A 15,803-nucleotide genomic window follows, 5' to 3' on the forward strand; every position below is an offset into this window, starting at 1 on the left:
ATCTTGACTGGTGTACAAAGTCTTGTCTGTTACTGTTAATGTGAGATGTGCATTGAATACACCATAGTTCCTAATACACAGATGATGTTCGGTAAACATTTTCTGAATGAATTACGATTGCTTTGTTTACATAATTACCTGAGCACCTTAGGCTCTGACAGTTTGTTTTCTTTTTAAGAACTTTGGGGAAGTTAGGATGTTGTGGTCCTTTTTACTCTGCCCAAGGGGCCCCAGGTTACAAGTAGACGAGAGGGAAGCCAGGGTGAAGAGGCAAGGAGTAGGATTCGATTCCACAAGTGTTTGTGGGCTTCTCTTCAACAGCTGACGTTTATCTAGTGCTCTTGAAGGCTGCAAAATGCTTTCCAGGCATAGTTTGAGCCTGACAATAAACCAGGGAAGTAGGTCTATAGGTGTTGTTATCTCCAGTTGGTAAGAGTTCAATTGAGGAAGTAGAAGTTAAGAGTAAGTAAATGGCATGCTCAGAAAGCTGATACATTTCAGGGGAGTAATGCAGCTTTATGCCTCTTTTACTCCAAATCCTGTTGGTTCTCCGCCCCCCCCCCAAATCTTAATGCCTCTCTCAAACCTAAGCCCCTAAACCTGAGTTTCTGTGTCCTTCTGCCACTGTAAAAATCTCACTTCTCAATAGTACCCCACGGTCACTTTTCCCCAGTCAAACAAATTTGGTCTTGGTAGATTTCTCCAGGACACTTTCTTGCCGGAAATATTTCCTAATTTCTTTCAAACTCAGCTCAAAATGCTTCATGAAGCCTTTCCAGGTGTATTTCACCCGGGGTTCCCCTACTCTTATACAGGGTGCTCGGAAAGCTTTTATGTTGACAGTAATTGCTCAGGTGTGCTTGCCTACCTTCCCCCTGGGATTTCTATGTACACCATACTCAAAGAACCTGTCTGAGAATGAGAGCAACACCACTTTTTCTATTTCAATTATGTCTTCCTTCTCTATCTAGAACAGACACTGCCTCAAATTAGGGGAGATGTTGCACAGGGCAGCTGAAGCTTCACCCTGAAAGACGTGCCCAGATTCAGAGATGCTCTATTTATTGTCAGTAATAAACCACTGCAGGAAAACCATCCCATCACCCAGTGCCTCAACAGCAATTGGGTTCATTCAGAACCACATTCTACAGGTTCTTTCAGGCTCACCAGATGGCCACCAGCATCATCTATTCAGACTTGGGACTAGCAGGAGAAAGATTTCCATTTTTGTCAGCCTGATAATTCATATTTAAGTTTATTAACGTGAGTCTCAAGCTTTCAGGAAGAAATTCTTTGGCTTTTAGAGAGTAATGAAAGGACAATAGGGGGTTTCAGCAATGGATAGATAGTATTTGTGACATCTTGGTAACCTCTTTAGAGCCAGTTAATGAGCTATATAAGACAAACATCATTACTTATTAGCTATTGCTTGTTTTTGAAAAAACAAACAAGCAAAATCCAGCATTAGCCAGTTTTATCACTCACTTTATTGGCCAGATTGTACTGAACAGCTGTGATGTGGATAGGATAACCTTCTGCTGGGTAAAATTGGAGATCCATGACCAAGAAGTGGAAGTTATAGAGAGCCCGATTCTGCTTCAAGCTAAGGAGACACTTCCCAACAATGAGAGCTTTGCCAGGATGGAATGGCCTGCCTCATGAGGTCATGAGGTCCCTATTACTAAAGATATTCCAGCAGAAGTTGAATGACCAAGGATGTAGTAGAATCTGGACTAGATCATGATCTATGACTTTCACAATCGCACTCTGGCTGCTATAGGTTCTTTCTCAACCCCAGTCAAGATCCATCAATCCATACAGCAGGCCCTTATAGTGCTGCTTCTTGGTGTGCACCTTAATGTGGTCCGTGAGTTCAGACTGCTTGGGGAATGCCTTATCACACTCGCTGCAGCAGAATGAACTGGCCTTGCTGTGTCTTCGCTGGTGGACTCTCATGTCTGCTTTCATTCGAAAGCTCTTACCACACTCTGGGCACTGGAAGGGCCTTTCACCTGTGTGTATTCTGATGTGATCAGTGAGATAATGATGCGTGGTGAAGCCCTTACCACATTCACTGCAGGAAAATGGCTTTTCCTCCCTATGCCGGCGCTGGTGGGCCTTCATGTCCCCCTTTACTCGGAAGCTCTTGTCACACTCTGGGCATTGGAAGGGCCTCTCCCCTGTGTGCAGGGGCAGGTGTTTGAGAAGATGCCCCTTTTGGTGGAAGCTCTTGTCACATTCGGGGCATTGGAAGGGTCTCTCTCCTGTGTGTAGGCGCTGGTGCCTGAGCAGTCGGGACTTTTGGGCAAAGTTCTTTTCACACTCAGTGCACTGGAAGTGTTTTTTCGGCCTATGAACTCTAATGTGATTGGCCAGCTGAGACTTGTGGGTGAAGCCTTTGCTGCACGCATTGCAGCGGAATGGTAAGGGCCCAGACCAGTTCTGGTTTTGAAGATTATGTCCATGGCTTTCCTGTTGTCTTGAACTTGAAGATCCAGAATCCCCTGGAATTAAAAACAAAGATCTAGTCAGGAATTCAAGGCTGCCCTACAGAAGATCCAAGGGACTCTGAAGTACCAGAACCCAGTCTAAATTTTGGCTCTGACGATTACTACCTATGTGACTCTGGGTACATCAATCAATCAGCATTTACTAAGGGAGGTTGGCTTTGCCTTGTCTGTAAAATAAGGCAATTGTATTCAATGGTCTGAGGTCTCTTGCAACTTTAAAATCTAGAAGCCTACTACAATAAATCAATGAAGCAACAAGCATTTATTAAGCACCTGCTATGTGTCAGGCTCAGGGGATACGTAGAAAAAAAAATGAAATAGTCCGTACTCTAAAGGGGCTCAAACTCTGTGGGGAGAGACAAGTACATATTTAAAAATATTTAGAATAAACACACAATAAATAGAAGACAGTTAAAAACAAAACTAGGGAGGGAGGAAAGGCACCAGTAGCTGGAGGGATCCAGAAAGGCTTTGTGTAGACAGTGGTGTCTGAGATGAGCTTTGAAGGAAAGGAGGGATTCTAGGAGGTAGAGGTAAGGTGAGAACTGTGAATATCCCAGGGATGGAGGACAGCTAGTGTTAAGGCCTGGTGAAGGGAGATGGAGTTTTGTGTGGGGCTTGGGAAGAAGGTCAATTTAGCTAGACTGGAGAGCGAGGGAAGAGGAGGAAGTCAAAAGGAACCTGGAAAGAAAGGTTAGGGCTGGGCCATGAAGAGCTTTCAAACTACAGAAGTGTAACCTCTGAGCTTTGGCAGCTGTATATGGAGGCTGGACAGGAGCTGGAGTGGCCCTGAGGCAGGGAGATCAGTTGTGAGGCTACTGCACTGATATATCAGTGAGAGGCAAACAGGCTTGAATTAAGGTTGTAGGTGTGTAAGTAGTGAGAATGGCACACTTGGGAAGATATTTTACAGAGGTAGAAACTGTGAGATTTGGCAATTCATCAAATATATAGGTGTGGGAGACTGAGAATTTGAGGATAACACTGAGGTTATGAACCTGGGAGACTCAAGAATGGTGGTATCCTCAGGGGGAAAAACTGAGTTCAAAAGAAGGGCCGTGGGGAGGGAAGATACTGAGTTCTGTTTTGGACATTTGGGGTTTGAGATGTCCATGGGAATCCAGTCTGAAATGTTCAAAAGGCAGTTTGTAGAGCTCAGGAAAGAAATTGGGGCTCGGTAGCTAGATCTAGGAGACATCTGCACAGGGATAATTAAACTCATGGAAGCTGATAAAGTCACAAAGACAAAAAATGTGGAGAGAAGAGGGTCCAGGACTGATATACCCACATTTTATGGACAATAACTAAGTAGGAGAAGTAGGAGAGAATGGTGTCATAAAAACCCAAACAACAAAGAGTATCCAGGAAGATAGAGTGGTCAATAGTGTTGAATGCTGCAGAGACATTGAGCAGGATGAGGACTGTAAAAAAAAGACCATTTGAATTGGAAGTGAGGAGATCGCTGGTAATTTTAGGAAGAGCAGTTTCAGTGGAGTGAAGTGAGAAGCCAGTTTGCAAAGGGATGAGGAGCGAGAGGAGAGGAAGAGGTAACAAGTATAGACACTTTTCCCCTAGGACTCTGGCTGGGAAAAAAGGAGGGATATAGGAGGAAACCATAAGGGCTAGTGAAGGTTTTTTTTGATGACTGAGGAGACTTGGACATGTTTGGAGGCAGCAGGGGAAGAAACAGTAGATAGGGAGAAAGTGAGGATTAGGAAGTGTGAGAATAGATGACAGTAGGGGTAGTCTGCTGGAGAAGACAGGAGGGGATGGAAAAAAAGGTCACATTAGTTAGTAGGGCCACCTCATTATCAAAAAAAAATGGAATCAAGGGAAAGCAAATGGGGGAATATCGTCAAGGGGTTTGGAGAGAAAGAGAAGGGGAGAAGAGGGAGCTGATGGCCTTAATTTCTTCAGTACAGTAAGTGGTGAGGTGCTTGGGTGAGATGGTGGGGTTAGGAGGGAGTCTGAGAGATTGAGGAATGAACAGAAAGTTTGGAGCGAAAGAAGGAAACACTTTGAATGAAGTAAAAGGATTTCCTTGCTGCAGTGAGGGCCTAGTTGAGGCTAGAGCTCTGTAGTAGCCCTGGTTATCATGGCTGCGTGACTTCCTTCAGCAACACATGAGGAGGAATGGAAGAGGAGCATGACCAAACAATTTAAAGTTTTGGTGTGACAACAGGTGAAGGGCTCAAGGGATTGTGTGTGTGGAGGACAATGTGGAGTTGAACTGGTTAACTATAGGGTTAAGACTGAAGGGAGGAGAGTGGAATTAAAAAAGGAGTAATAGTCTGAGAAAGTACAGGAGGTGGGGAGGGACTGGAGCTCATGGGGAGGGAAAGAAATGGATTTAGGAGGAGTAAAGGTCTTCCATGAACGAGCAGTGTGACTACTCTAAGCTTCACCTGGATTAAGACCAAGATGGCTGTGTGAACCAAATGGTATTTTGTACAGTCTTTTGTAACTACAAAGCTCTGTATTATTGTAGGACATTTTAAATGTTTCTTGAATTTACCTCTCCATGTCCCTATCAAAGTTAGACTCTGACTTGGCATGTACTGAAATTCCCTGCCCTGTTCTCTCAAATTTCATTTCCAGTGAAGCTATCATTCTTTCTTTCAATCCACTTCTTCATTAACACAACCAAATATAATCATACTGCTTAGACAAAGTTTAAACTGGATGCACATAACCAGTAGAGACACAGCCCAAAGGACATAAGGCTCTGATACACCACGCTTCAAGTGTGTGAATTCATAGATCCTCTTCCCTGAAGGAAGACATGAAGGCATGGAGAGTGTTTATGAACAACAGGCCTAGTTCATGTTCATATAGTGAGGTAAAGTTCCTTTCCACACACTTTGTCATAACTGACATGTACATTGTACTTTATGTAGTACATTTTATATATATTATCTTATTTGATGTTTATAATAATCCCATGAGGTATTATACACATAATACTTTGTGTGGGATCGAAATATCATTGTTATTTATAGATGAGAAACCGAAATTCAGTGAGATTGAGTTGCCCAGGGTCACACAGCTGATAAAATGGAGAGGTAGACAGGCAGTGTCACCCTGGTCCTCCTGGGTATAATTCTCTTTCTGCAAGGCTGTGCAGCCTAACAGTTATGAGAAGAGAAAGATCAGGAAGAACTCACTCTCTACCTTCTCCCTACTTGGCCAGATTCAAAACTGTGCTCCAAGTCAAGGTCTGTTGAGATTGTTCTTTCTCCAAATTCTTATTCATGTTGGAACAAATACTTCCAACAGAAAACTTTGTTTACTGGAAGTGGTGAACCTACTCTTGGGAAAGAAAATCAGATAAGAGTGCAATCTTTTTGTTCTGGAATGGATACAATTAGCCCTATCTTAGGACTTTTATCTTATTTTTTGTTTCAAGTATGCTTATTTTAGATAACTAAAAAGATGGTAGAAATCTCATTAACTTAATAGGTGAAAAAAACCTGTGGTTTCTCCTTCCTAACTTATAGAGCTAACTAGGAAGCTGATCCTTCCTCTTCTGGGAGCAGAATCTTAAATCTTATCCTCTGTAGAGTTCTTGACATTTATTTATTGGCAAGCAGCAGTTAAAAATGAAGTAATATCTTTACTCATGATGTTGAATATTGGCCTCCTCAACCAATGACAGGTTTCATCTTACTTCTAAGAACTCAGGAATTCAGATTTCCCAATCATGATAAGAAAAACAGAAGAGAGCTCATCTAGGTATACTTAAGAGAAGTTCAGTGTCCAGTGGTATTGTTTTAGGTCTGTAGCCCTCACTAGGTGGTTTCTTCATGAGATCTCCTGAAGCTCAGTCCTGCTCTGATTTCAAACTCCAGCTCAGCCCATCATGAAAGGAAGACTTATTAAGTCCACGGAAGAGGAGAATCAGAACATCCTCAGTTCCACTTCTAACTCACCCCAAAACAGCTGCACCTCTGTACTCTTCAAGTCAAGATGTTCATGATCACTGGAGCAGACTGCAAAGTCTCTTGTTTCCAAGTTCCCTTGATTGCTGATGAGTGCCTCTTCTTCAATCTGGGTTAACAAGTCTGGTCTGGAAACGGCACAGCCTGCGCAGAGGCCGGAAAGAAGCAATTAATTTCCTTTTCCTTCAGCTTACATTAGAGGTACAAGGTATAGGAACACATACACACAAATCTGGGGTTTGGGTGCTATAAAGCAGAATACGCCTGCTCACACTGTAGCAGAGTGATGTCTAACTCATTTGGCTCATAGTTACCAATGAGTTGTTTGGTTTCTCCACGTTGTCCACACTTCTAAAAGGACTGTGCAGTTTATGTTGATTTAATGACTCTGTTTTTAAGTTTAATAAAATTTAATAAAATTGTTTTTGTTTTAAGAATTCCTAGAGACCAACTTGAGGGGGTTCAAAATGCTTTGAAACAAATCTTCAAATTGCTATGCTTTGAAAGTAACTGACCTCAGCTCAAATGTTCCCAACAGTGTTCTTAGTGGCACCTGCCATCGCCCCTTGGTTCAACAGGATGGGACTGTGTTGTTCAGAACTAAGAAACAGCATTGCCTCCCCCCCCACCAATTCATAATTAAATGGCGCTTTAAGGTTTTCAAAACATTCTATTTTCCACAACCTTGTGAAACTGGCATTATATCCCCATTTTAAAGATGAGGAAACAGGCTCATAGACGTGCTATAATTTCGATTTGTTCAAGGTCCATACCATCTATAATGGAGTTACCATTTGAACTTGGGTTTCCTAATTCTTTCTGCTCTAGGTCCTGCCTAGTTTCTACTACACCAAGTTGTTCCTAGACAGTCTATGAAGATAAGTTGTAAAGTATAAACCATAGGTGGAAAAATAATTTGGGCTTTGAGTTAGGCTTTCAAAACTGGGAGGCGGTATTAGAGATGGGGAATCTGATAAGCAGAGACTGCCATGGTTCACATTGTCATCTTAATCCCTTCAAATCTAGTTTCTATCTTAATCAAATCAACAAGTATTTATTAAATGACATTTTAATTTACTACATGACAGGCATGCAGATACAAATACAATGAAGGAAACAATCTCTATGCACAAGGTGCTTATATTTTCCCAAAATTGTTACCATGAAGGTGACCAAAAATTTTCTGGCTATTATCAGTTATTATTCATTTTATATCCTCTTTGGACTTTCTGCCACTTTTTACTCAAATCCTGCTTTTGAAAACTTCCTGATTCCTCTGTGAAGCCTTTCCAGAGTCCACTCTAGACAACAGTGCTCTCTACCTGTCCTGCATGTTTACAGCACTTATTACTGCACAGATGTGTTTGGCAAGTAATCATTGCATTGCCTCCTGAACCCTCTTACACTGATGTAGTGAATTGCTATTTGCATTTTCAAGTGCTTATGTCCTACTTGTTTACATTTTGGGTATCCCTAAATAGACAAGTTCTTTGAAAAATACCATGTAGTTTATGGTGATAAATACTTCTGGTCATACACACTTCCATATATCTTTAGAATTTAAAGCGTTCTTCACATGCTTATCAAATGAATGTCAAACATTAGTCGTTTGGTATAGGTGGGTAGGAAAGATGTATGAAATTCCTGTTTGGTATGCTAGAAAAGGAAAGATGTATGCAATCCTTGTTTGGTGTGCTAGATAAAGGTTGTGGTTGTGTGTGTGTGACCAATGTTTATATTAGCACTTTTTGTGGTAGCAAAAAACTTGCAAACAAAGTGGGTGCCCATCAGTTGGGGAATGGCTTAAAAAATACCCCTACAGTATATGAATGTAGTAGAATTATACTGAATTTGAGAAATGTTGATTATGAGGAATTCAGGGAAAAGAGAAGATTTTTATCTATTGATGTGGAGTTAAACAAATGGAACTAAAAGAATAAACACAATGACAATATAAATGAAAAAAGATCACTAAAAGGAATTTAAATTCTATGCAACTAGAAAATCAGTAATGAAGCTAACAGTATATGATATAATCTGTTCTCCTGAGGCTAACATTTGACGGTAATATTTACAGGTTTGCTTTTCTGTCTCAAACTCCAGAATCTTGGGTTTCTTGATCACAAAAAAACAGGACGGAGCTCCTGTGTGTATATGACCCACATGACAGCGAAGTTGTTTGGGGTCTCGAGTTCTGGACGGCTGATCTCTTTACCTGCTCCCTTGAAGCCCAGCCCTGCCCTGACACCAAACCCCAGCTCAGCTGGACATGAAAGGATGAATGAAGTCCCAGAAGGAGGAGAATCTGAACGTGACATCCTTTTAGCTCTTCTTACTCACCAGAAGACAGCTGCCCCTGTGTACTCTTCACGTCAGGATGCTCATCAGCCCTGGAACCACTGGCCAGTTCTCTCGTGCCCAGGTGTCCTGGATCTCTGATGAATGGCTCTTCCCCTTGTTCAATCTGGGTTATCAAGTCTGGTTTGGGAATGGCATAGCCTGGACAAAGGTCACAAAATAGCAGTTAAATTTATTTTTCTTAAGAGTCCTAGAAGCACAAGTTTTGAGAACACCTATAATAAATGGGGACTTCATGGTGCTATAAAAAAGAATGATTGTGTGCACCTAGCATTAGGTTCCTAGAGTGATGCCCAACCTACTTGGCTCTAAGATGCCCATTAGTTAAGTTCTTACCTTTGGGTTCAGTGATTGAATAATATCAGCTATGATTATTTTTGTTTTTCGAATTCCTTCATAGTAACTTAGTTGCCAGGAAATATCTTTTGGCTCAATTATTGGCCACGATTCATTTTACATCCTCTTTGGCCTTTTGCTCATCAAATATATATATACATATTTTAAACCTGACTATCCTCCTGTGTGTACCCTTTCTAGCGTGCTCAAGACTACAATTATTTCTTCTTTCACTGTACATTTGCTGCACTTATAATATGTATTTGACAATTAATCAGGTACTGCCTCCTGATGCGTATTTCATTGCTGTAGCAAACAGTTACTGGTCTTTTGTATCGTTATTTGTCTTTATATGTTTATATCTATTAATGATCTCCCTAAACAGGTTCCTTGAGGACAAAAACATATTGTATCTTATATTGCTGTGTATTCCTGATAGAATTTAATAAAGTGGCATGAAACAAGCATTGATCTACCAACTGCCTAGTGGAGTTAATGTTCCTCCATTGTGCTGTGATAGGCTGACACAAGGGGTATATGGAATTCTTGTTGGACACATTGGGGAAAATTTTTGTGAGTTACTATGCACTAAAGATGTTAAAAGGGAAAATTAAAAGATACATGACAAGCTAGAAAACTTGAGTTGCCATTTTTTGTTAGTAGGTATCTTAAGAACCCAGAAATGAGAAGCAGTGAGATGATTTGCAATAGCACCTGAGACCCCATGGTTGGCAGAGATTAATATTAGCCAGGCTCAGTAAACATTACTGGGAAAAAAAGATGCTATAGGGTGTAAAGGACAATTCATAGAGCTGAAGTGACAGGGAGGCCAGGTTCAACTAACAAGATAGCCTGTGTAGGGACAGTGAAAAAACCTTTCCCGTTCTGGGTGTTTCATTTCAACTAAATAATGATGGCTGCTATTAAAGTTTACTCTCTCCTTTTTGCATTGTATCTTATACTTCTAATGTTTATTGAGTTGAATTATATTACTATCTATCCATCTAGTCATTATGGTCTAAAGATGTTTACAAAGGCTATAAAATGTGAACTTTATCCCATATATAAGATTTGGAGTACCAGTTTTTGTGTTAACACAAAACTGGAAACAAGACAGGTACCCATTGATTGGTGAACAGCTGAACAAATAAAAACTCCATAAAAAATAAGGAACAGATGGAGGGATTCAGAGAAACATCAGAAAACTTGTAGAAATGGTAGAAAGAATTGGGGGAACAACATATAAAATGACAATTACATAAATCAAAGCAACATTAAAAAGATGTAGAATTCAGATTAATTGCAATGTTCAATCTTGATTCAGGAGAACAGATGACACAATACATTTCCCTCCACTCAGTAAATAAGGAGAAGACTAAGGGAGCAGAATGTTACATATACTGCATATGAAGTCATTTTGTTGGTTTGTTTTGCTTAACTGTTTTTCTTTGTTACAAGAGAAGGTAGTACCAATACTGGGAAATTACTGGTGTTAAAAACAAAAGGTATAATAAAATCTTTAAATAAAGAGAAATAGGAAAGGGTTTCCAGAGCAACTTCCAGGTTGCGGATGAAAGAACTGGATGATCTTTGGAGGTCTATTCCAGTATCTAATTCTGTAAGACACCCTCAGAGTTCCTGATGAAAACATCTTACCCAGTGAGAACAAGTTCTCATAGTTGGTCTTCATCACATGCTTATAAAGCTCCTTCTGCCATTCCTCCAAGGTCCCCCATTCCTGCTCCGTGAAATACATGGTCACATCATCAAAGGTCACAGCCACCTGGAACCACAAGCTTGAGTCATACTTTCACTTTGCATCACCAATTCAGAAAATATCCTTCTCTATTTCATTTCTTTCACACAAGGTACATCCTATAAACTGATTCCTACCGGGTATATTTTAAATAGGTTTATCACAGCTGACAAGGCGAAGCCCTTGGGTGCTCATCTTCCAAGACTGCCAGGCTTTTCTTCCCAAGTGTGTGGTAGCAACAATATGGGCAGCAAATGGTTAAGCAAAGTCAATTCACTCTGAGAAAGGTTTGTTGAGGTGAATTGCAGGGAGATAACCTGAGAACTTCACCTGACCTCTCTGGCAAGTGATGACCATCTCCAGCTCCATTCCTGTTCTAAATCCCCAAACCCTGGGGGCTGCTGAGCCTTTGCCCCTGGAGCACAGAAATGGTGACCCCTCACCTTTCTCCCTTTCCCCAAAGTTAGGGGCTCTCACTTGTAGTCCCTCCTCAAACTTCCCATGGCTCCATTTCTCCATATTCTCTCAGCTGAGAAGCTTGCTTCATATTTCACTGAAAAACACTGAGGCCATTTGCTGAGAGTGTCTACTTTTTCTCTCATCTCACCTCACTAAGATGCCATGTCCTTCACCTCTTTCTCATATGAAGAGATGGCCTTTCTCCTTGCAAAGGCAGTCCTCTCCCTCTACATATACTTTGCATCCCATCCCATCCCATCTTCTCCAGTAAACTGTCACCACTGGAATCTTTGAGTTAGGTGTTGAACTATATCTTGCCTCTCTTTAGTGGATAAACTTTCTACAACCTGTGTCTGGCTTTTGTCCTTATCATTCAACCAAGACTAATCTCTCCAAAATTACCAATTTCTTAACTGCCAAATTTTTCTCAATTCTCATCCTTCTTGACCTCTCTGTAGCTTTTAACACTGTTCATCATTATCCTCTCCTTGACAGTCTGTTCTCTCCAGGTTTTCATGACTGCTGCTCTCTCTTGGCTTTCTTCCCGCCTGCCTTGACCACTCCTCAGTCTCCTTTGCTGCATCTTCATCCAGGACCCACCCTCTAACCACAGGAGTCTCCCAAGTTCTGTCCTAGGTTCTCTTTTCTTCTCTCTCTATACCATTTCACTTGTTGATTTCTTCAGCTCCCAAAGATTTCCTTACCATCTCTGTTTTGATGATTCACAGTTCTACTTATTCAATCTAAACTTCTCTCTTGAGATCTCACACCTCCAGGTACCTACTGGACAACCTGAACTGGCTGTCCCAAAGACATTTTAAACTCAACATACCCAAAACAGAACCCATCCTCTTTTCTCCCCAATGCTCCCCTCTTCTCAGCTTCCTGTTACCGTGCAGGGTCACCTGTGCTTACACTCTCACCCCTAAATGCCATCTGTCATCAAAGACTACCTTCCTAGCAGATTGCATATATGAGACCCCCTTTCTCCTCCGATGCTGCCACAGCTCTGGTACTGAAATAACCTGAAGGCGGGTCTGCAGGCCAGAAGTCTCTCTTGTCTCCAGTCTGATAGTGCTCTCAGCTCGGTTCTGACCACGTGTAACTCCCCTGCTCAAGAAGCTTCAGAAACTCCCTGTTACCTCCAGGATCATAAAATATAAATCTTTTGCCCGGCTTTTAAAGCCCTTCAAAATCGGTGCCTTCCCGTCTTTGCAGTCTTCTTAGGTCTCTCAATGCAGAGGCTGTTCTCCCCGACTGTTCCCCCTCCCTGGACCGCTGTCCTTGCCTGTCCCTGCCTCGGGCTTCCGCGGCTTCCTCTGAGTCTCCGCTTAAACCCCACCTTCTCCAGGAAGCCCCTCTAAAGTCCAGCGTCTCCCGATTCTCTCCTATTTATTCTTTATGTGGCTTGTTCGTCCACACTTGTTTGCAGGTTGTTTTCCCCTGTTAGACTGAGCTTCTTGAGGGCCTTTCTTTGTATCCCCAGAGCTTAGCAGCACCGTGCCTGGAACACAGTAGGCGCTTAATAAATGTCTGTGGACTGACTGTGCGGCTGCAAGTGTTCGGCCTCCCCGCACTTCTGTCCCCCCACCTCGGAGCCCAGGACCAGGAGGCCGTTTGGGACAGAGATTAGGGAGGCTTGGGTTCAAATCCCGAGTCAGCTCGGTGCTGTTAGCTGGGTGACTCTGTCTCTCTGGGCCTCAGTTTCTCCCTCTGTAAAACGAGCGGTGAGACCTCGATGGCTTCTCCCAGGGCCCTCCCCAGGTCCCTTCCAGTTCGGGATCTGAGATCCTCGGGTGCCGGCCCCTAAGGCCGGGAGCTGTCCCTCCCGCAGGCCGCAGACCCTTCCCGAGAGCTCCGCCTCCCCCGCCCCAGGCCTCTGCGGCCCGGCCCCGGCCGCTCTTACCGGAACAGGCGCCCCCGGGGCCATGGCCTGTGGGTCTCCTCCGGCCGGGAGCACGGAGCGCCGAGCTCGGCCCAGCTGTCAGGGGCGCCGTGCTCTGGGCCACGAGCTGCCTCGGGGACGCGCCCCGCCGGCCGCACAGAGGAGCCGCCCCTTCCCCAAGCTCCACCTCCACAGCACCGCCAGAGGGCGGGAGAGGGAACACCTCCCTCCGCTCCGCCCCGCCCCTCCTCCCAGAGCTTCTCTCGGCCCCGCCCTGCTCCTCCTGCCCGGGCTTTTCTCGGCCCCGCCCCTCCTCCCCGAGCTTCTCTCGGCCCCGCCCCCCCTGCCCGGGCTTCTCTCGGCCCCGCCCCCCCTGCCCGGGCTTCTCTCGGCCCCGCCCCCCCTGCCCGGGCTTCTCTCGGCCCCGCCCCTTGCGTCCGGGCTTCTCTTAGCCTGCACTCGCCGCTGCGCCCTTCCGCGTGATCTTTCTCCCTCCCTGCTGCGGAGGAAGGGGCAGCTCTCGCCCAGATTCGGGGCTGCGCTGTCCTCCGGGCACCTTCCTTTCCAGCCGCCCCATGATGGTCACCTTTGCGGTTTTCTCCCAGTCTCCAGCGGTCCTCTCCCCGTCCCTTGGATCCTTTCCCCGTAGCCCTGACTCATTGCTGGCCGTGGCACGCGCGGTTTAGTTCGATTGAAAACATTTACTAAGTGCCTGGTTTTCAGTTCTGGGCAGCACATTAAAAAAAAAAAAGACACTGACAAACCGCAGGCTTGCTGGAAGAGGGCCATCAGGACGTTGGAGGGCATTATGTTACTGCCATGCAACTCGATGAAAGGAAGAGCGGGTTCTCGGGTTCGAATCCGGTGAAGCTACTGAACCAAGGCGCAGTATTAATGGCTCTTTGTCAACCCCGAGGAGAGTAGTCTGGGGCTTGGGGGGAGGTGATTTGTTTCCTTCTTATTTGCAGGGCCGTCATATGAAAATTAGCCTTTTTCTGCTTGGCTCCTAGAAGACAGGCCTAGGAATAATTGAGGCTTGGGGTAAGGAAAAGCCTCCTAATAATCAGGAATATGCTAAAGTGGACTGGGCTCCCTTACTAGGGAGTAGGTTCCTACTTTGGGGTCTTCAGGCAAAAGCTGCATGCCCATTTGTCAGGAATTTGTAGTGGGGAGTATTTTCGGGTAAAGGTTGGACTATAAACTCCAAACTGAGATTCTGTTGTTGTTGGTTAACTTCACTTCGATGTCTCACAGACATCTCAAATCCAGCATATTTAAAAGGAATTATTTCATTAAATTTTCCCAAGCTAATCCTTCCTCCAAACCTTATTTCAGTTAAAGCACCATCATTTTTTGTTATTCAGGTTCCCAGCCTTGGAGTCCTATATCCAGTCATTGCTAGGTCTTGTTCATTAAGAACTCCACCACATTCATACCTCCCCACTGTTCTGTTTTCACAGCCTTTCCCTAATAGGATATTGTCAGCTCTTTCCTGGACTCCTACAAAATCCTCCCAATTGGTTTCTCTGATTCCAATCTCTTCCATTCTTTACAGGGCTACTATTCCACAGACTGACCATGTGGATCCCCTTCTCAGTATTCTTTCTAAGTTTCTCATTGTCTCCAATATAAAGTAAAAACAAAACAAAACAATCCTCAGCCCTCCACAAGAGACTTGCAGAATCAGAGGTGGAAATTACTAAAGGTGCCATTTTAGTTCAATCTTTACCTAAAAAAGAATCCCTAGCAGGATGTGCCTTGAAGTGGTCATCCAGCCTTTGGTCAAAAAATCTCCTTGTGAGGGGGAACTACCACTTCCCACAGCAATCCATTCCAAATTACTAGGAAGCGTTTTCCTTATTTCAAGTCCCAATTTCTCTCTTTACAACTTCCACTCATTGCTCCTAGGTCTGCCCTCTGGTGCCAAGCAGAAAAATAAATCTAATTCCTCTTCCACAAACTTAAAGATAGCTATTATAACCCTACTGACTTTTTTATTTTTTAGGTGGACATAAAACCAATGTCACTTTGTGTCCTGTATCAGTTCTGAAACTAAGTGGTTGTAGTATCGCCTAGTCCCAGCTCCTCCAGATGACCCCCATGCTTGAAATGCTTTCCCTCCTCATCTCTGCCTTTCCCAACCCCTCTTAATTCCAGTGCCTTTGCCTCTCTTAATTATTTTTCTCTTTATCCTGTATATAGGCTGTTTGTACATACTTGTTTTCTCCTTTGTTAGATGGTGAGCTCCTAGAGGGCAAGGGACTGTCTTTTTGGGATTTAAAGGAGGCCAGTAAGCAGAGATAATGAGGGAGAATATTTTAGGCATGGGGGATAGCCAGACAAAATGCCTGGAGCCAAGAGAGTCTGCTTAGTGGATCAAAGAGTACTTATCAAGGAATAAGGTATAAGAAAGCTGGAAGGATAGGATGGGGCTAAGTTATGAAGGGCTGCTAATACTACTAAATATTTCTTATTCATTAAATAATTTTAAAAGATATTCATGATTCTGAATAAAAAGTATGAGAAGTATTTTAAGAAAGATAAAGGAAATCAGTCAGTTT

The 15,803-nt window shown here is 43.5% G+C and overlaps 1 protein-coding gene across 1 annotated transcript; it reads right to left on the reverse strand.

Moving 5' to 3' along the window:
* Positions 1-1,441: 1,441 nt before the first annotated feature.
* LOC118831859 (oocyte zinc finger protein XlCOF26-like) lies at positions 1,442-13,897 on the reverse strand. The gene is made up of 5 exons (XM_036739328.1): positions 13,829-13,897; positions 10,799-10,925; positions 8,789-8,947; positions 6,440-6,592; positions 1,442-2,504 (listed from the first exon to the last, which is right to left on the reverse strand). Exons 2-5 carry the CDS (start codon positions 10,896-10,898, stop codon positions 1,789-1,791), a joined length of 1,128 nt encoding a protein of 375 aa, XP_036595223.1. The 5' UTR covers positions 10,899-10,925; positions 13,829-13,897; the 3' UTR covers positions 1,442-1,788.
* Positions 13,898-15,803: the final 1,906 nt, after the last annotated feature.

This window comes from Trichosurus vulpecula, chromosome 9, assembly GCF_011100635.1.
Source record: "Trichosurus vulpecula isolate mTriVul1 chromosome 9, mTriVul1.pri, whole genome shotgun sequence".
Lineage (NCBI taxonomy): Eukaryota > Metazoa > Chordata > Mammalia > Diprotodontia > Phalangeridae > Trichosurus > Trichosurus vulpecula.